Source organism: Balaenoptera musculus, chromosome X, assembly GCF_009873245.2.
Source record: "Balaenoptera musculus isolate JJ_BM4_2016_0621 chromosome X, mBalMus1.pri.v3, whole genome shotgun sequence".
Taxonomy (NCBI): domain Eukaryota; kingdom Metazoa; phylum Chordata; class Mammalia; order Artiodactyla; family Balaenopteridae; genus Balaenoptera; species Balaenoptera musculus.
The window spans coordinates 93,633,830-93,656,698 of NC_045806.1; the positions used below are offsets into that span (position 1 = coordinate 93,633,830).

The 22,869-nt window shown below is 40.0% G+C and overlaps 1 protein-coding gene and 1 long non-coding RNA gene across 4 annotated transcripts in view; one reads left to right on the top strand and one right to left on the bottom strand.

The window, feature by feature from the left end:
* The window catches only part of PAK3 (p21 (RAC1) activated kinase 3), a 113,896-nt gene extending 109,335 nt beyond the window's left edge, over positions 1 to 4,561 (top strand). For all 3 annotated transcript variants that reach the window (XM_036839485.1, XM_036839486.1, XM_036839484.1), the window contains one exon: positions 1,744 to 4,561. In XM_036839485.1, the coding sequence (XP_036695380.1) occupies positions 1,744 to 1,833 (90 nt within the window). In that variant the 3' untranslated portion in view covers positions 1,834 to 4,561. The remainder of the gene's footprint in view (positions 1 to 1,743) is intronic.
* The window catches only part of LOC118888465, a 400,177-nt gene that overhangs the window by 89,312 nt on the left and 287,996 nt on the right, over positions 1 to 22,869 (bottom strand). The window lies entirely within an intron of this gene.

A 22,869-nucleotide genomic window follows, 5' to 3' on the forward strand; every position in this document is an offset into this window, starting at 1 on the left:
TATGGAGCAACTTCTGTTTGCAAGGCTTAAGTGCAGTGGGTGATACAAATCTGTTAAAGGCATGATTCCTACTCTTCAGAAGTTCACAGTCTCCTTAGGAACATGAAAAAAATGCAAGATTGTTTAGAGACTCAGTCAACCCAAGGCCGTTCAAACAGTAAATGTCACGGTTGATTAGAGACGTACATCTATGGGCTATGGCATTCAGAAAATGTCTGCGAAAAGGGAAGAGTTCGGCTGGGCCTTGAAAGACAGATCAGTTTTAGATAGTTTGAGGGGAAAGGGGGAAGGAATTTCAGATGGAAGGATTATCGCATGACCAAAGGCATGTAGGCAAGGTTCAAGGGAACAGAAACTAGACGGTGTAGCTGAAGTAAAGTGTTCCAGTAAGGAAAGCCGCAGGAGACAGGACGTAGAGAGCCTTGAACACCAGGCTAAAGGGTAGGGGCTGTAGGCAGTGGGGAAACACTGAAGATATCTGAGGGACACACCTGATGAAAGCTTTGTTCAGGAAGATGAATCTGGTGGTATGCAATAAGAATTAGCAATAGAAAAAAAATGGAGGCTGGAAGATGGGGGGGGGTTATTGTTATAATTTAGGATTAAGTTGATTAGGCCTAGGGGAAGCAAGAGATAATTGTAAAAAGCATTGAAAAGGAAGCACTTGGTAACTGATTGCATGTAGAACATAAGGGAGAGGAACACAGAAGTGACCTCAGAATATCAAACCAGTGGTAGAGTTCAGCAAAAGCAGAAGTGATAGAAGATAATACTACAGTGGCTAATGCTGATTGGCTTCAATGTAGCTTACAATGAACTGTCACTTACCTCATTTAACCATTGCGATAAGCAAAGGAGAGGATTGAACCTAGGTGCTCTGACTCCAAAGCCCCTGTAGCTTACATCACACAAGAGTACCCTATTTGGTAGATTTGAACGTACATTTTTAAATGTTGAGTTCAAGGTGGCAGAAGGACATTCAAAAGGAAATATCCAGCAGGTAATTGGAGAAATAGGAGCAGAATTCAGGAAAGACATCAGGTGACACAGTGGACATTTGGGAGTCATCTCCATAAAGCTTGATGAGAGATTGGAACCATGAAAAGGAATGAGCTCTCCAAGGAATTAAATTAGAAAAAGAAAATGATGAGAGTCAAGTTCTGGGAGGTGGGAAGAGGAAGTGAAACCAGGGAGGAAGATAGAGAGGGAGGGAGTAGTCAGTGAGCATGTATGTGGGAGAGAATCGAGACAGTAGAATGTCACAGGCCCCCAAAGAGAACAACATCTCAAAGAAGAAAGGGATATTCACTTGTTTGAAGCACTGCAGAGGGGCCAAAAAAGAAATGGTGGAGACACACTATTGGGTTGAGCAGTTAGGAGGCCATTGATTTCAGGGTCAAGGTCTTGCGTGGTCAACAGAATACACTTTTCTAAGCATGAGGGCTGCTCCAGATAAATTCATCGATTTAAGAAAATCGGAAAGTTAGACTTGCAAACACAGCGAGATTTTACAAGACCCCTACTCTGAATTTCTAGCTCTGCCAGTCAGCTTCCAGAAGATTTCATGACACCGAAGACCAAAAACATCTGAAGGACAAAAGCTGGCACTATTTTTTAAATGATGTTTAATTGGATCCACAAAATACACTTTAATGAAAATAAGGCTCCTTGAAAGTGTAAAGTAATATACTTGTTGGAGGAAAGAATTCTAGTAATTCCTCTTTTTTTTTTTTCCTTTTGCAGCATCCATTTTTAAAATTAGCCAAGCCTCTCTCCAGCCTGACTCCTCTGATTATCGCTGCAAAGGAAGCGATTAAGAACAGCAGCCGCTAGGACTGCAAGCCTTACCCCACACCATCTCCCTCATGAGTAAGACTGAAATAAAACTCCACTGCAGGAAAGATGGAAGAAAAGACAGTCGAATGGGGTGGGGATTCTTTAACTTTCAAATGAATAGAAACTTCTTATAAGCCTTTTTCCTACTCCCTCAGATTATGTAATTTATTTGTAAGCCTGAATCGCAGCCCAAACAGGGCAGCAATGTCGAAGTGGCCATAAAGTGGTCCCTTCTACCGTGAAGCGAAAGAGCCAGTAGTGAATCCCCTCATTTTGTGCATTCACTTTGAAGAAAAAAGATTTCTCAAAGATGCACACTCCCTCTTCATAGTGTTGTGTTTGTTTTTAAGTTAGAGAGTAGTCCCTCTTGCATTCGAACCTCCTTCAAAACTCCTTACCCAATGTGATGTTTTTCACTTGCATTGTCATTAGATGTCCAGAAAAAAAAAAAGATGTCAAAACGTTTTTTTTTAAAAAAAAGAAAGTAAAAAACAAAAACAAAACAAAAAAAAACAAAAACAAAACAAAACAAAACAAAAAAAACCCCAGAGCAAGTACTGTGTGAACATGTGGAAGTCCATGCCCTAATAGAGTTGAAATTTTTTATTCTTCTTCTATAGTGGTGGCTCGGTTTGTGTACCTGTTTTTCTGCATTTGTATTGGAAAAGGTTTCTTTTACGACATTTTCCAAAAGCAGAGAGGAATATGTGTGTTCAGGAAGGGCTTTTAAAAACTCTATGTCTAAATAAAGTTCAAATGGTGAAATCTTATCACATTTTCATGATGATGCTTAAGAGGTAGTTGATTTATCATTTGTATAAACCAGCTCGTTCATCTTCATGATACCTGAAAAAAGACACACCAAAACTATGGCACTCCAGTTGGGTGAGCCCAGGTCTTAAACCTAGGAAATCCTGATAGGAGAAACCATACTTAAACAAAGACGGGACTTTCTCCAAGAGCCAAAAGGAAGACAATAGAAGCATGCAATACTGAAATCCTTGTTGGACAGTAAACAAAGATAACAATACCTAATTTAATCCTGTCTTGTCCTTGTGGAATGTAGGTAACTGTAAAATAGGCACAACAGGAGGAAACAGACCCATTAACCAACATTTGCTGCTGATAAAAATTATCTTGACAATTTATAACATTAAAAATTTTTTTAAAGATCTGGAGAACAGAAATATTGTAAGCACTCAACTCTGTAAGAAATGGGAGGTCAGTGAAAACTACATCCCAGTCAACATTAGGCTCTAAGTACTTGTGGCCATTTTCCCAATGTATCACCAATTTCTGTTTCTGGATATGGTGTGTTCATACTTAGCCCTTTGGGCTTTTGAATTTTAAAAACATGTTTGTAAAGATCTTGAAGTTCTCCAGTGAAAAGCATTTGGGTTTGCAATCATATACCCCAAGAAATATCAGTCCAACTGAATTCCTTTTGTGGCTTGGGGAAAATATGAAAATTTGACTAGTATTTCGCCATGTATCAATTTATTAGAAATTCAACAGTTGCCACTTCCTGAATCTTCTGAGAGTAGAAAAATATCTGGAGGGTGTCTGCGTAGAAAAGGATGTGCTTCTCTTTCGAGTGTATTGTCAATTTTATAAATTCTGCATAGTTGTTTCTCTAAGCCTTTGAAAAGCTAGCAGTTTGTGCAGTAGAAGGCTTCTTGATTTGTAGTATGTCAAGAATCTGAATAGAACCTATCTACATCCAGCAAGAGAGGGAAAGAGATCAATGCCGTGGGCCTCTCTCCTTCTCTGCCTAGGCACATCCGTCGATATAATCATCTATCCATTCCTTAAAATGAAAGCACTTTCTTTAGAGAGTTTCTGCTGACCATATAGTGCACGTGTTTATGTTTAGGAGATGACGCCACTGGTGGATTTCCTATTGTCTTCTTTGACTATGAAATTTGGGAGGGGCTTGACCCCCCCCCGCCCCAAAAATGTCCACAGTGGGATAAAACAACAAACATGAAAAGATCAAATGGTAATATTAATTTGAAGCATACTATGTTATACTTCACAAAAACGTGGCTGGGCCTGAAAATTTTAATGCCACACTGTTTTAATGAGAGAGAGAGAGAGAGAAGCCTTAATTTTGATTTCATTTAAAATTAAGTATTTTTTTAATTTTTCATTCATAGTGCCAGAGAATTCAATGAAATAATACCTGGGGTGCAAATAGAATTCAGTACATTGATAACTATACCCTGCCAGGGGAGAGAGCCCCAAACCTAGCTGGGAAGCCCTAGTTATCTATTAGCATCCCTTATATGTCAGGAAGGCCTTTTGTTGGTGGGGGGAGACCTGGAGCAGGGATCCTTCAGGTTGCTGTAGGCAGAGAAATGGCTGCTCTTTCATGCTTTCAATTCAGCGTATTAACAACAAGGAGCCTGGTACTACTTCACCACAGCCCGTTGTACCAAGATTTTATGATAATATATCCCAGTAGGCTTTACTCTTACAAACTTATATCTATGTAAATTTTAAAATGAGAACAGCTTCTAAAAACCCTTCCCCGTGTTGGAGAGTTATGTATATTTCTAATAAGTATTAGAAAGAAGCTGCTTCTCCTGCCAAAATGATGCTGAAGGATTCACATTTGGTATCCTTGACCAAGTTGGACTCCAGATGGTTAATAGTTTATTCCCTTTCCCTGGATTTTTTTTTTTTTTAGCTCATCTTGACACAGGTGAGTCTATCCAGATCTTTGAAGTCGCTCGTGTGCCCTGAGATAATAAGGGCACATCGTCGAATGTTGATTCCAAAATGTCCTGAGATAGGGATAGGGCAGTGGGAAAGTCAGGGAAGGGTGAGAAGCACAGTAGAGATTATTTATTTAAGAAAGAAAAGAACATTAATGTTGTAGCAAGGAGCCGGCACGTTGTCATAATCCCCTCAAATCAGTCACCATGTTGGGTAATGACTTCGTTCTTGCCGATCTCGTCTATGTGTCATTGTAAATATTTGTGTGTCTGTGTTCCATTTTGGCTACTGGATGGCCAAGTCATGTAAGAAGATTTAACTCAAGTATTTATTCTTTAATTGTGTTATTCAGATTTCTTTCAGGCTTGTGAATTGCACCCCAATGTTTGAGTTTAACTACCTGATCCCCACATCTTTCCCTCCCCTGTGAAGCACATTCCATTGCTAAAAGAAAAAGAAATATGAAATTGCTTCCTGTCGTCTGTATAACTGTTTTGATAGTTTGAGATGTTTGTCTATAAAGGATATTTCTCAGCTCAAAGATCGTGTAAATAATTATATTCCTTTGCTCAGTGGGTTGTTTATTTCTAATGAGGCTGCCAGTTCTCAGAGAGAATCGATAAAATCACCTTTAAATAACATAAACAGGGAGGACAACCATGTAAAAATAAGCGTGCATATGGGCAAAGACTGGGAACACAGACAATTGAAATCAGTTGTGTTAAGGTGGCGGGATTATGTTGAATTTTTTTTCTTTTTAAAATTTCCTTTGATATTGTTCTAATATTGCTTTATAATAAACATCAGAAAGGGAACTATAGAAACATAGAAAAGACGCCAGAAGCAGATGCCTTCTGGCCAGAGCCCAGAGCATGCAGGGCACAGATATTTGCTAGTTACAATTATTCCATAGGCTTTATATTTGCCTGGGTGCTGAGGTTGGCACACGCTCGGGTATGGCACGTGCTTTCTTAGGGGACTATTATCTACAAGTTAAAGCTAGGGAGATGTCACTATTAGTACTCCAAACGCATCCTTCTGCTTTCAGACTGGCTGCCCCCCTCCGCTTTAGTATGGCCTTGAGGTTTCTGTTTTGGTTACTTTAGATTGGAGGGGTGACCTTTGATCAGCCCCCTGGATAACATCTGTTTCAACTATCGCCTTTCTGGATCACTTTAGCAGATTTTCAGGTTGAATCTTGGAAGAACAGAAGGATAAAATCCCCAGCTCCCACCATTTCCTTTTCCAACAGGATACACTATCATTCAGGTAGGATTTTCTTTTAATGAACAGTAGGCAAGTCCCATTGATTTCAGTAGAACTTATGACTTGCACCTAAAAGCTGACTGAAAACATTAAGACAAATCTTTAGAACTGCCCTTGCCTGTTGGCATTCAGTCGCTCTCCTTTTAGCTTTGGCCTGAGAGGGCGGCCTCTATGTACTTTCTGTCCGGCCTGATTATAGGTTGTATGCAGTAACTACTGTCATTTTTAAACAGAAAAGGGGAGACTATCTACCCAAAGAGAGGAATTTCCTTCTAACTCACCAAAGAAATTGTAGGTGAGGACTTTTATAAGGCGGTAGTGGCCTCAGGTGTTAGTTTCACCAAGTGCAGACCTTATACCTAGAGAACCCACAGGCTTTTCTTTGGCCATTCTCAACATATAATCTACTTATGAGAGTCTTAACCCTGCCCTGCCCTGCCGCATTTAATCTCGTGGTCCTTTTCTTAGCTACTTGCAGTTAATATTCGGTTAAACAAAGGCATGGCCAGTGATGCAAGCAAGCTACTCCCAGTCTGTGAGGAAGAGGACTGAAATTGAGCATTTGTAAATTGACAGTCTAACAGACCCGGGATTTTGAGTGAACTTAACACACGATTCGGAACATGTATTTGCATGTGGATTGGGAAGGAAATAAATGGCATCTTGGAAATAATGGGACTATTTTTTCCTAAGAAAGAATTTTTCATCAAAAATATGTTTCTGATAGAATCTTTCTGTTGGTCAGCTTTCATTTTTTTCCACTCCTTTTCTGATCCCACACTCCTTTAGTAACCGAATGAATATAACCCGACTCCTCATTCATCGGGGATGTCTGTTTAATATTAAACAGTATCTAACTGACTGCAAATGCGGGAACTGAGATAATCACTTCCATGTGCACACTTCTGTGTTCAAGTAGACAATAATAACAACGAGGAGCATTTACTGCCACATAATACAGTTAGTGCCCTCAGAGTCTCCTTTGGAAGCTGCCATCAGGCGAGTGCTATCCCATAATACCAGTAGAAGGCAGGTACCGAGTTCACCTGATTTAGGACCTATGAGGAAATCAACGGCAATTAGAGAGAATCAGTCAGATGTAGCGGAAGAAGTACTAGCCTAGAAGTAAGGATACCTGGATTCTAATAAAGGCTCTATTCCTAACTTACTATGTGACCTTGGGCAAGTCACTTAACCATGTTATGGCTGTTTCCTTATCTATAAAATAAGGGTATTGGACTAGATCTCCAAGGCTTTCCAAAAGCTCCAACATTCTGTGGTACTGTAGATTGCCTTGCTAATTCATCCTGCTAAAGTGATGGCAAATACCACATACTTCAGCCTGGGTCTCTTATGTTGCAGTTAAACAATAGAACTATGTAAGATGATGCCAAAAAAAAAAACCCCTCGAATAAATGAAGCGAATAATACTAGGGAATGTTGATAAAACTTGTGGCAGCCTTCCAATTCCTTCACAGTTGTTTTGTTTTTGTTCTGATGTTCCTTTTCTGTTGCGTGTTCCCAGTTTTCATTTTCCATACACTCTGTATGTAAAGTCTGGTTTTCATTAAGCTGTGGCCAGTATTTGCTACTAGAACAGAAATACACCGTCACACTTGCTAGAATAGAACTATACTTGGGCCTCTTCTTTCCTACGAAGTGGTGTTGGGCTTTATAGAGTTTACTTCATAAATGGCACAAGATGTCAGAACCCATGCATTTTAATGGCTGGGACTACTGAGTGGGCCTAAGCATTCGCAGGTTGCAGAGGGAAAAAGACAAAAGTGATTACATGTTATTAGCATTAAGGAGTGTTGACAAATCCACTTGTTGGGAACCAAAGATAGCATTTCTGGTGACAACTCCCACAGGGATTGGCCAGTTGAATGAGTATGCTACTGGAAAGAGGATAAACTGGTAGTGGACAGTCCCAATGCCCTGCCCACAGCAGTGCCAACCAGCCCTGAGTGTGAAATTCAAGTTCGGTGTGTGTGCTTGTGTGTGGTGTGCTTTATGGACCCGCATATACTATATTCATTAGTGATGATAAGACCTTTCACAGAATTCCGTAACCATTAGTGGGTTGAGTTTTAAATCTCAGTACATCAGCAAGGAAGAGACAGATCACAGGGTAGTGATGGCTACTGGGATTATACTCACGATATCCAGACAAAACAAGTTAAGGAGGATCTACATTTTCATTGTTTATCAGAATTGTATCTCATTTGGCTGTGCTTTACTTTTGTTAAAATGTGTTATCTGTAAACCCATGTGTAGTGAACTTCTTATGTAACTTTGGATTAAAGGTATTTATGGTCTTTCTGTTTGTTTGATTTTTAAGTAAGTTATTTCTTTTGTAAACCTGCTGATGGTATGGTTCCATCCTTCTGACCTCAGCATCTGATCTTTTTAAGGACTTTTGTTTCCAATATTGTTATTTTAAATTGTGGTTGAAGCAATAGAAAATTGAAATATGGATTGTGCATGACTGTGTCTTGAGTGTAAAAATATTGCAGTTTGAAACTTGGACCTAAAGTATTGCAAATAAAAATGACAAACATCACTGAGCTGGTGCATCTCTCTTCTGTCACCTTTCCACCCACCCCCTTGGCATTGGCATTTACCCGATTCACGGGTTGGAGGGTAGCATTCTCCCGCAGGTATCAAGGCAGGGAAACGTCCAGCCTTGTAAGCAATGTGGGAAATGTCCTGCAGATCCTACCACTAAATAACTCAGGCCCAGAGTCTCCATCTGGTTTTTACATAGAATAGCTCAGAGAGACAAATGTGTAAACTCAGTGCAGGGCAAAAGGTAGATGAAGGGAAACTGCCGAAGGAAACCATATGTAATAAATAATTTGTTTTTGCTCATCTTTCTGCTTGGAAAATTCTGAACAAGTAAAGCCATCTCCATAATGTTTAGTTTTTATCTTATATCTAGAATCAAGGGCCACAGTTCACAGGAGAAATTCCAAAACCATGTTACTGAGAACATTCATTCATTCATTCACTCTTTCATTCAAAAAGGATTTATTGAGCTCCTGCTGTATGTCAGGCACTGTGGACTTTTCTGAGAAAGATAACTTTTCTTTTAAAAACAACCTCCAAGTGTGACTAAATGACAGTAAAGTTCATTGAAAGCAGCTAAATGAACATACTGGAGTCAGGTTTGTCAGAAACTGAGTCCTCACGACAAGCTAAAAACACCAGAGATTTAGCAACCTGGAGGTTTGTTACCCTGGTAGTACTTGTACAGTGTGGATAGTGTTCCTTCTGGAGCTTGTGTGTATAATTTGATACCTTTGTGTAAGTGAATACCCAGTGGTACTATATTCCCTTCGAACGTTTTATATATCTTACCAAATGCTATTTGGTTGTTTTCAGTTCACTGGATTTACATGCAAGCTTTATTTCTCTCACTGACTCTCTCCCTGTTGAAAGAAAAAGAGACATTTCTGTACATGTGAATGGGCAATTAAACAAAAATCCCAGTAGTTGGCCTTTAGCCAAGCTCTCTACTGCCCATGCGCATGAATTCCTATCTTGCCTCTCCCGCTATTAGCCTCATAGCCTTCCAACTTGGATTGACAGATGTCCTCAATTTTTCTATCCCTATTAAAGTAGAAATACTTTTATTTATTTATTTTTTAACATCTTTATTGGAGTATAATTGCTTTACAATGGTGTGTTAGTTTCTGCTTTATAACACAGTGAATCAGTTATACATATACATATGTTCCCATATCTCTTCCCTCTTGCATCTCCCTCCCTCCCACCCTCCCCATCCCACCCCTCTAGGTGGTCACAAAGCACCGAGCTGATCTCCCTGTGCTATGAGGTTGCTTCCCACTAGCTATCTATTTTACATTTGGTAGTGTATATATGTCCATGACACTCTCTCACCCTGTCACATCTCACCCCACCCCCTCCCCATATCCTCAAGTCCATTCTCTAGTAGGTCTGTGTCTTTATTCCCGTCTTGCCACTAGGTTCTTCATGGCCTTTTTTTTTTTTTCCTTAGATTCCGTATATATGTGTTAGCATACTTTTTACGTGTTAGCAAATTAGCAGTATCTTCCATCAGAAAAGAAAATTTCAAAGGCATTTCCCACTGTCATAACAACTTAGAGGAAGAGGGTCCCAAACAATGATAAATGTCTTACTCTGCAGCTCAGCCCTACTAGCTCAGTTGCTGGCACTCTAGCCTCATCTAAGTCCCTGACCTCCTGGTGAAGGGGGAGGGGTAATACCTGAAGTGCCTCCCACATTGTGGGTGTTCTCTACATCCCACGGGGCCCTGGCCTTCAGACACCTGGGTGGTATCTGGTGGCTTTCCACATACCTGCGTCAAGCACCACTGCTGTCACTGCCTTCTGCTAATCCTGTACCAATGCCACTTTCCCATTGCTACTGTGCTTGCCACTCTGCTGATCTATATCTTCAATAGCCACACCGGTCCCTGGGGTTAGGAGCCTCTGGGGAGGGCACTGGGGTGACTCATCCACTTACTTGCAGTTTCATAGCAGGTTGCTTTTTACTGGGTTTCTTTTTTTTTAATTTTTATTGAAATATAGTTGATTTACAATGTTGTGTTAGTTTCAGGTGTACAGCAAAGTGATTCAGATATATATATATATATAATATATATACATATATTCTTTTTTTTACATTCTCTTTCAATATAGGTCATTACAAGATACTGAGTATAGTTCCCTGTGCTATACAGTAGGTCCTTATTGGTTATCTATTTTATAACTTGTTTTCTTTTCTATACCTGTCTATATCATGTCCCAATCCATTTCCACCACCAGCTGTTAATTACCTTGGTATCAAGAAGTTCCTCCCTAACTTAATTCCCCCTGTCCCTAGTCCTGCCCATCTGAGGTAGTGAGAATTCCCACTTTCTCTTCAGGCACTTCCGAGGCCTCCCTGGGGAAGCAGGGAACTCAGATCTAATTGCCCATGAGTTCCTCCCTGGGAGCATGGATTGACTGTCTCCTCAGCCTACAGTGTCCCACGAGAACAAAATTCATAATGAGAGACTTTTAATTCTACAAGTAAAACTGAATTGCTGTGCTTTAAAATACAGGATGGGAATGTTATGTTCCAACAGTGTTATATGGCAGAATAAACCTCTTGATGTGTCCTGAAACCCTGCTGTAGGCACAAATGAGAAGCCCTGCTATGTTTCCCACATTTTCTTTCTAAGCCCTTTTGAACAGACATTAGGTGGTTAAAATCTCCTTCATATTTAAATGGCTGTGTGACATAATTCCAAAAAAAATTTGAATCTCACTTGAATGAGATACAGCTATTCCTCTAGCTATTCAAGTAGAGAGAAGGGATTACCAAACTAGTCCCCTTCAGGACGATCTCAATCCCTGGTCATCTTGGTCCATTGCTACCTTCAGCAATGATTGTTCTTCTAATTTTGGGTGTATTGTGTTTGGGAAGGTGTTTTTCACCTGAAGCACAAGTGCGTATGTCCTAATCTGCTCTCGGGGTATTCCTAGCATAAGACTTGACTGTGGAAAAGACAATATTGTCCCAGTTTGCAATATAGCCTTCTAAATCCTTTGGATAAATACTGTCTAGATTCCATATGTTATCATCAATCTCACCAACACGTCTAGCATCAAAACGATGCGGCTACCACACAGTGTGCAGACCCACGTTACCAAATCCCGAACAATAAAGGTTTTATCTGCCACGCTGGGAGACAATCTATCTCAAGAGGTTCATGTAAGAAGCTACATTCATGAATTTTTTTAATTCCATTGATGATACCTCTCCCGTGACAGAGTTACATGGATGTTACTTAGAGTGATGTGTTTATCGATGACACAGGCGTGTGTATTAATATCAGAGTAGCCTGTGGTACCGGGATAAATATCTGTAATCTAAAACATTTCCCTCTCATAAGAGGATCAAAAACATCAATTCCAGAACCAGTGAAACTCTTTTTGTTTAGCTCCACGGTACACTCCTATGATCTTTTCTAACTCATTATCTGTATCATTTTGAGGGTTATTAACACCTACCTTAAGCCCTCCTTCAAACTGTGTATGGATCATAGCATTTTATAGTTATTAAAGAAGTCAAAGCCTTGATGTCATCTGCACTGACATCTGTACTATAAAGGATGTATTGTTGGCTGTGCTGGGCCTTTGCACTCTCTATGACCTTCCAGGAATCACTGTTCCTCTGATGGGAAAGCTGAGGCTCAGCACATGGCCACAGGCTTAATGATCCATAAGATGCCACGTGCCCACTTTAGTTTGCCTCACCTTCTCAGGTCTTCAGGTTTTCCACCATCTTTTCTTTCACCATCTTGGCATCACAATCAGAGGCTCCCCACCACACACACACACACACACACACACACTATAATGAATAATTTCCAATCATGTTATTCTTCATCATTGTCATGGGTACCTGGCTACACCTGAGGGGACCCCTGCAGCTCCAGGAGCCAGGCCAAGTACAAGTTTGGCCCCTCAGACTCTAAGTGTTTAAGAAGTAAAGGAATGAACCCTGCCTGGAGGGGCACTTAACTTTGCCAGCCGGCATGTGGACGGTGGCCCAGTGGCTTTCGCTTAATTACCTATTGGTTGGAGTACACACTGTGACCCACTGTGATAGGTTCACCCCATTTTTCTCCCTGTCTATGGATAGGGCAACCATTTGGGGCTCACCAGGGAGGCCCCCGATTCTTCAACATCACTCAGCATCCCTTCCTGCAGCTCCTGTCATCATACTTCAACATTGCTCTGGTGCTTCTTGCATTCAAGGTTGCTGCAAAATGCCTTGGGGGGTGGTAATCTGCATGTTTCTAGTAGTTTCTACTTTAGTCTAGATATATATTATATCAGCTTCCTAAATTTCCATACCTTCCACTTCCTCCCCCATAGAAGTCTCTGGGTAGTGGGTTTTCCCACCAAAAATAAAATAATGAGAGTAAAATCATCATTCCTAGTAGGGTAGCAACTCAGTACCAAGAATGCTCCATCCTGGCCCCCACCATGTCTTTTGCTCTTGCCTAAACTAGACTGGACCACGTGCTGTCAATTCGCTCGAATCTCGTAAATTATGGATCTCCCTTAGGCTGACATGGGATTATGAGTTTAGATTTCAGGGCTAGAACTGCATTTCACTTTTCTTATCTAAGTGTTAGTTTCAATTATAAAAATAGGATAAATATACATGATGGGGCTGTGAAGAATGAAAAAGTTGACATATCACAATGCTCATTTGGTCACAAAGTAGGTACTCAATAAATGGTAGTTATTATTATTATTACCCTTTTAAAATATCCTGGCCAATTGGAACACCTTCAAGAGTAACCACTGCCCTATCTTCTTTCTCTGAACCTAGGGGCAGGACAGGAATAAAGACGCAGACGTAGAGAATGGACTTGAGGACACGGGGAGGGGGAAGGGTAAGCTGGGACGAAGTGAGAGAGTGGCATGGACATATGTACACTACCAAATGTAAAATAGATAGCTAGTGGGAAGCAGCCACATAGCACAGGGAGATCAGCTCCGTGCTTTGTGACCACCTAGAGGGGTGGGATAGGGAGGGTGGGAGGGAGATGCAAGAGGGAGGAGATATGGGGATATGTGTATATGTATAGTTGATTCACTTTGTTATAAAGTAGAAACTAACACACCATTTTAAAGCAATTATACTCTGATAAAGATGTTTAAAAAAAGTAATTAATAAATATTCTGTGGGGACACAATTTGAGATTATGTAAATACCTGTTTCCCCATCAAACTTTCCCCTATTAGTTTAAAAAAAAAGAAAAAGAGTAGCCACTGCCCTGAGTGAATTTCAGCTGGCAGTCCAAATGCGGAGAAGTAGTTCTTCCATAGCGCAGTAGCCATCGTTAGAGACCCTCTAGTCCTATGTAGGACCAGACTGGGAGGGCCCTGGTTGGTGAAGTGTGTAGACAGTGTGAGTATGCACCCCATTTTTTCCCCATCTCCATCCAAAAGCAAGAAATCTTTGCTAACACCGGTGGCTCGCATCTGGGGATTGCATCCACTTATGTGCCTCACATTTGTATTTCAAGTCCTTATCCATCTTTAGCTGAAATAACCAGTTCTTTAATAGTTACCAAATCTTCTCCCTTCCTATATCGCCAAATCCATTCCGTAATACTCTTAAAGCCATAAGACAATACTCTTGGGGAAAATCCAGCTATTTCAATTTATTTTTAGCAGGAGGCATTACAGCATCCAGATAAGACATAGCTGACCCATAACTGAACCATGCAATTAAAATTGGGCAATCTTATTGTATTTAAGTTACACTTCAGTGAAACTGACTAAAAAGAAACAACAGATCTTCCTCGACTTATGATGGGCTTACATTCCAATAAACCATTGTAAGTTGAAAGCATTTTAAGCTGAAAGAGCATTTAATACACCTAACCTACCAAATATCATAGCTTAGCCTAGCCTACCTTAAACGTGCTCAGAACATTTACATGAGCCTACAGTTGGGCAAAACCACCTAACACAAAGCCTATTTGATAATAAAGTGTTGCAGATCTCATGTAATTGATTGAATACTGCACTAAAAGTGAAAAACAGAATGGTTGTCCGGGTAAAGAATGGTTGTCAGTGTATCAGTAGTTTACCTTCGTGATCGCATGGATGACTGGGAGCTGCGGCTCACTGCCACTACCCAGCATCACAAGAGACTATGGTACCACACATCACTAGCCTGGGAAGAGATCAAAATTCAAAATTCAAAGTATGATTTCTACTGAATGCATATTGCTTTTGCACCATCGTGAAGTCGAAAAATTGTAAGTGGAAACATCATAGGTCAGGTACCATCTGTATATGATTTTGAGTGTGAGAGTGTGTGTGTGTGTGTATTTGTGAATATATGTATATAAAATCTGACCACCTTTACCGCAACCAATCTGATCCAAGGCATCTTCATCTCTTGCTTGGATTGTTGCAATAGCCTCTTAACTGGTCTCATTGCTTCTATGCTTGCCTAACTGTAGTCTCAACGGGACATTCAACATAAATCAGAACTCTCCAATGGTTCCATATTCCTCTCAAAGTAAAGACAAAGTCCTTATAATGACTTACAAGGCCCTCCACTGTGTGTACCCCCCCCTTTTCATCCCCTTCTATTCTCCCCTTCACATGTTCTGCTCCAGGAACACTGGTTCCTTGCTAGTTCCCAAACATTTCAGCCATGTGTTTGCCTCAGAGCCCCTGTGATGACTGTTCCTTCTTATTGGAAAACACTTCCCTCAGATAGCCACACATCTCATGTCTCACTTCCTTTAGGTGTTTGCTCAAATATTTCTTTTTCAACGAGGTCTACCTGATTACCCCATTTCAACTGCTTTTCCCCCACCAGAATTCCTGATATGCTTTCCCTGGTCCTTTTCCTCATAATATCTATCAACTTCTTTCATGCTCTACCATTTCATCTATTTCTTCTATCTGTTGTCTGACTCTTCCCAGTTGAATGTAAGCTCCACCAGGGCAAATATCTTTTTTAAAAATTCCCTGAGGCATCCCCAGGCACAAAGCAGTCATTCTATAAACCTTAGTTGACTCAGTGAATGTTGGCTGTTCCTTTCTTCTTGAAACCCTGTCTTGTCTTGGTTCTGTGACCACTCTTCCCCGATCATTCTCTTACTCCTCTGTTTTCCACTTCTCCAGTTCCCTTTTCAGAGTCCTACTTCCAACCATCCTTCACATGTAGGTGTTTTCCCAGGATTCTTTCATGGTTTATTTTATTCACACCCAAGTATCCTATCCCCACCTATATCATAACTCCCAAACTAATATCTCCAGCCCATATGTCTCCTCTATGCTTCAGATCCTAATTGTAAATACATCTACCTACTTGAAATTTCCACTAATGTGTCCCAAAGTCACTCGATACTCAAACTGTCGCAAACTGAATGCATTAGCTCATATTCACCATATCAGAGCCTCTCCCTGTGTTCTGTCGCCCATAATTACCCAAGTCAGAAATCTAGGCATAATCCTTGAGCTTCTCTTCATTTTTGTTTACCCCTACTGTCTCCTCAGTTACCAAGTTCTTATGATTCCTCCTATTAAATATCTTTTTTTAATTAATTAATTTATTTATTTTTGGCTGTGTTGGGTCTTCGTTTCTGTGCGAGGGCTTTCTCTAGTTGTGGCGAGCGGGGGCCACTCTTCATCGCGGTGCGCGGGCCTCTCACTATCGTGGCCTCTCTTGTTGTGGAGCACAGGCTCCAGACGCACAGGCTCAGTAGCTGTGGCACACGGGCTTAGTTGCTCCGCGGCATGTGGGATCTTCCCAGACCAGGGCTCGAACCCGTGTCCCCTGCATTGGCAGGCAGATTCTCAACCACTGCGCCACCAGGGAAGCCCCTTAAATATCTTTTAAACTATCCCTTGCTCTTTACCCCCAATATTTGGGGAATATTGCAGCAAAATAAATAAGGAAGGCCTGAAGGAACCAGTCTCTTAGTTTCCATTCTTGGCACTCTTCTGATTCACACTGCTGCTAGTGTTTGTTCAGAAAAGAAAACCTGACCATGTCATGACCCTTCTTAAATCCTTTCCATGGACTCTCTGGCACCATCAGGATGGACCCCTTGCTCTCCGTTATATGCCCTTCATGTGGATCCTCATATCAAGTTCAAAAGCTTGTCTAATACTTTCTAAACAGAAACCATGACCCCTGCTTATAGATCCATGGAGAGATATGGGAACCACATAACAAAGTCACATCAATAAATCAAAATTAATGATCCCTATGCCAGTAGGGAGTGGAAAAAAGATGCTGAAGAACATTGACTGTAGTTCGTGATTGCAAACTCTCCCTGTATGATGATCCCATAGGAAAAGGATATAAGGCCAATGATATAATTAGTTCTGAGGCTGAGAATGCACAGACTGATAAAGAGGGGAGGGCATCTTTGTACTGGGCAACATTCAGAAGAAATCACACCGTGTTCTCTAGTTCGTAGTGTTTGGATTTGCCCTTCCAATTGCTGCAAGCCAGCCTCCATCCAGGAAGGTAAGCTAATTCTCCTCTCTCCTTGATGCTCAAGAAGGTATAGTCCTTCATGGAGAACAGACTTGTGGTTGCCAAGGGGGTGGGGGTGGGGGGAGAGATAGAGTAGGAGGTTAGGGTTATCAGATGTAAGCTATTATATATAGAAGGGATAAACAACAAGGTCCTACTGTATAGCACAGGGAACTATAGTCAATATCCTGTAATAAACCATAATGGAAAAGAATATTAAAAATAGAATGTGTATATGTTTAACTGAATCACTTTGCTATACAGCAGAAATTAACACAACATTGTAAATCAGCTATACTTCAATTAAAAAATAAACACATAAAAAAAATTTTTAAGAAAGAAGGTATGGCCCTTGGCCAATAACCTGGATGGGTTCAATATATTTAGAATCCTTGGAAATGGTCTTATAGTGGTCTAGAGCTAGACACACAGAAATTTTCCATTGCGGAGAAAATGGGTTCTTTACACAATTGTCACTGAGACCTTTATCCCAAAGGTTTTACCAGGTGAGAGGTCTACACTAAAATCCAAAAGTATGAGTGTTGTTGGTTTGTCTATAAGTCCAGCCCTGGGACAAAAGGCAATGCCCATCTCTGGGCAGAGCTCCTCTGGAGAGATGTACTGTGCCAGAGTCCAGGTTAGCTGGGATAAGAACCCTGGCACAGACTACAGACTTCCCTTGTGACCCTCGACATCTGTAAGGAGAATGTGGGAGCGACTCAACAGCCTAAGAAGGTCCAGAGAAAGGAGGTGAGACCCCTCTGCTAGGTCTGGGAAGCAGGGTTAAAAGGGGTTTGGACAGATGTTTTCATACTCTCAGTGGTCTCAGGGCATGGGAGCAGTGGGACTATCAGAGGCTCTGGAGTTAGAACAACTTTGTTTCAAATCCCACCTCTGCCACCTAATAGCTCTATGAGTTTGATCCAATTTCTTAACCTCCCCAGGCTTTCACTTCATCATCTGTAAAACTGGAATTGTTATACCCATGTAAAATGTCACTGTAAAGATCGAATGAGACCATGTTGTGGGAAAATGCAGGGCACTGGACTTGGCAAACAATATGCTCTTTTTTTAAAAAAAATTATTTATTTATTTATTTATTTATGGCTGTGTTGGGTCTTCGTTCCTGTGCTAGGGCTTTCTCTAGTTGCGGCAAGTGGGGACCACTCTTCATCGCAGTGCGCGGGCCTCTCACTATCGCGGCCTCTCTTGTTTCGGAGCACAGGCTCCAGACGCACAGGCTCAGTAATTGTGGCTCATGGGCCTAGCCGCTCTGCGGCATGTGGGATCTTCCCAGACCAGGGCTCAAACCTGTGTCCCCTGCATTAGCAGGCAGATTCTCAACCACTGCGCCACCAGGGAAGCCCCCAATATGCTCTTGATAAATGATAGTTTTCCTCTACCCTTGCACAGCATGGGACTATACAACAGTGAGTCTACAAAACCAAGAATTCTCAGGGTCAGAACTGCCTCTTTTTGATATGCCCCAGTTCTAATAGCAAGGTCTTTGTTTCTGTTTCTAAAGGACCAGTTAGAAACAACACAAGAGGGAGATGGGGCACTTGCTGAGAGGGGGCCTTAAATGGGGTTAGTGCACCATTTTATAAACAAATAATATTAGTTTTACTTTTATCTAAAAAGTAATGCATGCTCCATGTTCATTTTGATGTTGTTAAATTAAATGTTATTTAACACTGTTAGATGGCAATATTACCCAATTTGATCTACACATTCAAAGCAATCCTTGACAAAATACCAGCTGGCTCTTTGCAGAAATTACAAGCTTACCCTAAAATTTATATGGAAGTGCAAGAGAGTCAGAATAGCCAAAACAATTTTGAAATGGAAGTACAAAATTGGAGGTCTCCCATTCCTGATTTCAAAACTTACTACAGAACTACAGTAGTCAAGACAGTCTAGTATTGGCATAAAGACAGACTTATAGATCAATGGAATAGAATTGAGAGCTCAGAAATAAACCCATACATTTGTGGTCAACTGGCTTTCAGTAAGAGTGCCAAAACTATACAATGGTGGAAAGAATAGTCTTTTCAAGAAATGGTGCTAGGACAACTGGATATCCACATGCAAAAGGATGAATTTGGACCCTTGCCATACATCAACATACAAAAATTAACTCAAAATGGGTCAAAAATCTACATGAAAGAGCTGACACTACAAAACTCTTAGACGAGGACATAGGCATAAATCTTGTGACATTTGATTAGACAGTGGTTCCTTAGATGTCACACCAAAACCATAAACAACAAAAGATACAAAAATAGATACATTGGACATCACCAAAATTGAAAACTTTTTTGCTTCAAAGAACACCATCAAGAAATAGAAAAGACAACCCACAGAATGGGAGGAAATATTTGCAAATCACTTATCTATTAAATGAATTAGATCCAGAATATATAAAGAGAAACTATAACTCAATAATAAAAAGACAACCCAATTAAAAATGGGCAAAGGATTTGAATAGACATTTTTCAAAAAAAGATGTACAAATGACCAATAAGCACATAAAAAGATGCTCAACATTCTTAGCCATTAGAGAAAGGCAAATCAAAACCACAATGAAATATCAACTTCACACCCACTAGGATGGAAATAATTAAGAAGACAGATAATAGCAAGTATTGGCAAGGATGTGGAGAAATTGGAAACTTTATACACTGCTGGTGGGAATGCAAAATGGTGCAGCTGCTTTAGAACACAATCTGTCAGTTACTCAAACAGTTAAGCATACAGTTACTGTGTGATCCAGCAATTCCACTCGTAGCTACATACCCAAGAGAATTGAAAATATATGTCCCCACAAAAACGTGTACACAAATGTTCACAGCAGCATTATTCACAATAGCCAAAAAGGGGAAGCAACCCAAATTTCCATCAACTGGTGAATGAATAAATAAAATGTGGTATGTCCATATGATGGAATATTATCTGGAGATAAAAAGAAATGAAGTACTGATCCATGCTACAGTATAGATGAACCTTGAAAATATTGTGCTAAATAAAAGAAGCCAAACACAAAAAGCCACACTTTGTATAACCCTATTTACATGAAATGTCCAGAATAGGCAAATCCATAGACACAGAAAGTAGATTAGTGGTTTCCTAAAGTGGAGGAGAAGGGGATTAGGAGGAAGTGGGGAGTACAGGGTTTCTTTTTGGAAGTGATGTAATTGTTCTAAAATTGATTGTGGTAACGGTTGCTCAACTCTGTAAATAAACCAAAAACCATTGAATTGTACACTTTAAATTGGTGAGTTGTATGATATGTGAATTATATTTTTACTAAAGCTGTTATAATAAAAAATGATACATGTCCATTATAGAAACATGAGAAAATTCAGAAAAGCAAAAAAGAAGAAAAAGAAACTCCATTCACATTAAAAACTTTTTTTTGTTTTTCCCCAATTGTCCTCAGGATTGGTTAAGTCAAAAATGCCTATCCTGAAATATAAGACCTCTCATGATTCGTTCCGTTTACTGCTTGAACGTCATCTTTCATCATTCCCACATTGGCACCATATGTTTCAACCGTAACGAATTGTTTTTCTCCAAACAGTCCATGCTCCCTTGCAAGTCCCTGCACTTGCACACGTCATTCTCACTGCTTGTCACTGTTGGTCCCTCCCTCCTTCATTTGGCCAATTGTATTCATCCATCAGGTTTCGGCTTAGACATCACCTCTTTCAGAAAGCTTTCCCTGACCCCAGGGATTGGGTGTACCTCCTTGGTGTCTAACAGTTCTCTGTGCTTATTTCTATCAAATCATTCACTCCATGTAGACTTTTTTAATTAAAATTAAATTATGAACAAAGCTTCCAAGATCTCTGGGGCAATATAAAAATGTCTAATAGTCATGTCACTAAAGGTCCAGAGGGAACAGAAAAAGGAATTGGTGCAGTAAGTAATTTTTGAATAAATAATTACTGAAAACTTCCCAAAATTTGATTAAAGACATATATTTACACATTCAAGAACTCAGTGAACTCCAAACTGTATAAACATAAAGAAAATCACTCCTCGACAGATAATAGTACTGCTGAACACTAAAGATAAAGAAAAATTTTGCAAGAAGATAGAGCAAAATGAAACATAATATATATAAAACAAGAATTTGAATACTGTGGATTTCTCATCAGAAACCACAGAGGGCAGAAGAGAAAGGAATAATGTCTTTAAATCGCTTAAAGGGAAGAACTGCCAAACCTGAATTCTATATCCAGCAAAAATATTCTTCAGAAATGAAAGCAAAATAAGATATTCTCAGATGAAGAAAAACTAAGAGAATTCATCAACAGCTCTAAAAGAAATGCTAAAGGGAGTTCTTCAGGGTGAATATAAATGATACCAAAGAGAATCTTGGAACTTCAGGAATAAAGACGCAAAACAGAAATAGTAAATATAAAATACCATTTTCCTCCCCTTCAGTTCTTTAAAATATGTAGGACTGTTGAAAGAAAAAATTATAACATTGTCTGGAGGAATTTTTAATCTATTCAGATGTAATAACTATGAAACTTTAAAAGATTAGAAGGGGATGGTAAAGTGGTTATAAGGCTTCACTGCTTAAAAATTTATTTATAGTAAAATTCAGTTGAGTTTTGAGAAATGCATACAGTCGTGTAACCAACGAGATAACTAAGATACACAATAGTTCCAAAATTATGAACCTAATCATTACTCCCCCAACGTTCCTCTGGTCACTTTGTATTTCTTTCCTCTCTCCCCTCCCCACCTCCCCAGGCAACCAATGAGAAGTTTTATGTCACTACAGAGTAGTTCGCACTTTTGAGGTTTTATGTGAATGGAACTAGGCAGGATGCACCCTTTTTTTCTGCCTTCTTTCAGCCAGCATAATTATTTTGAGAGTCATTTATGTTGTTATCAAATAATACATATTGATACGTATTAGTGCACTGGATTCCTTTTGGGAAGACCAAGTCTACTGACACGTTATATGTGTGCATACGTACATATACGCATGAGTATGTAAGTTAGAGAGGTAAAGATTCTGAGAGAAACATTTGGTATTTGCACAGTTCTTGGTACAGTATTATGGATACACAGCTGGTACAGATGGAGGGAAGATGTTACCGCTTTCTGGGGGACAGCATATTTTTATGGAAAAGTTCAAGGTTTAGGAGTCGAATAGACATTATTATCTGATTAATAATCATTATATGATTACTAACAACCTTGAGTTGTTACTTATTTGTGTGTTATTTATCCTCTCTGATATGTGTGCTAAATGTTATTTATCCTCTCTGTTATAAGTGTGATAAATGTTATTTATCCTCTCTGTTCCTTCATTTCCTTATTTTTGGAAAACAGAGATAATAACGACACTTCATATGGTTGTTATGTGAATTAAAATGAGATTACATATATAAAGCATTGAGCATGGAGTCTGACACATAGCAGACAATCAAAAACGTGTTAGTTCTTTTTCTTTTCTACCTTTTTTTTTTTACGTCTTTATTGGAGTAGAATTGCTTTACAATGTTGTGTTAGTTTCTGCTGTACAACAAAGTGAATCAGCTATACATATACATATATCCCCATATCTCTTTCCTCTTGCGTCTCCCTCCCTCCCACGCTCCCTATCCCACCCCTCTAGGTGGTCACAAAGCACCGAGCTGATCTCCCTGTGCTATGCGGCTGCTTCCCACTAGCTATCGGTTTTACATTCGGTAGTGTATATATGTCCATGCCACTCTCTCACTTCGTCCCAGCTTACCCTTCCCCCTCCCCGTGTCCTCAAGTCCATTCTCTACGTCTGTCTCTTTATTCTTATTTGGGGAAAAAATTTCTCATCCTTAAAAAGTGGTATTGCGTCTGAGCTTAATCATAATATCATAGTGCCATCTGGTGACCATATAGAACAATTACATTATCTGTATCAGAGACTTCATTTCTGAAAAAGCTCTACCACATCTAAATGCCTGTCTTTAAGATGTCATCTCTAGTGTG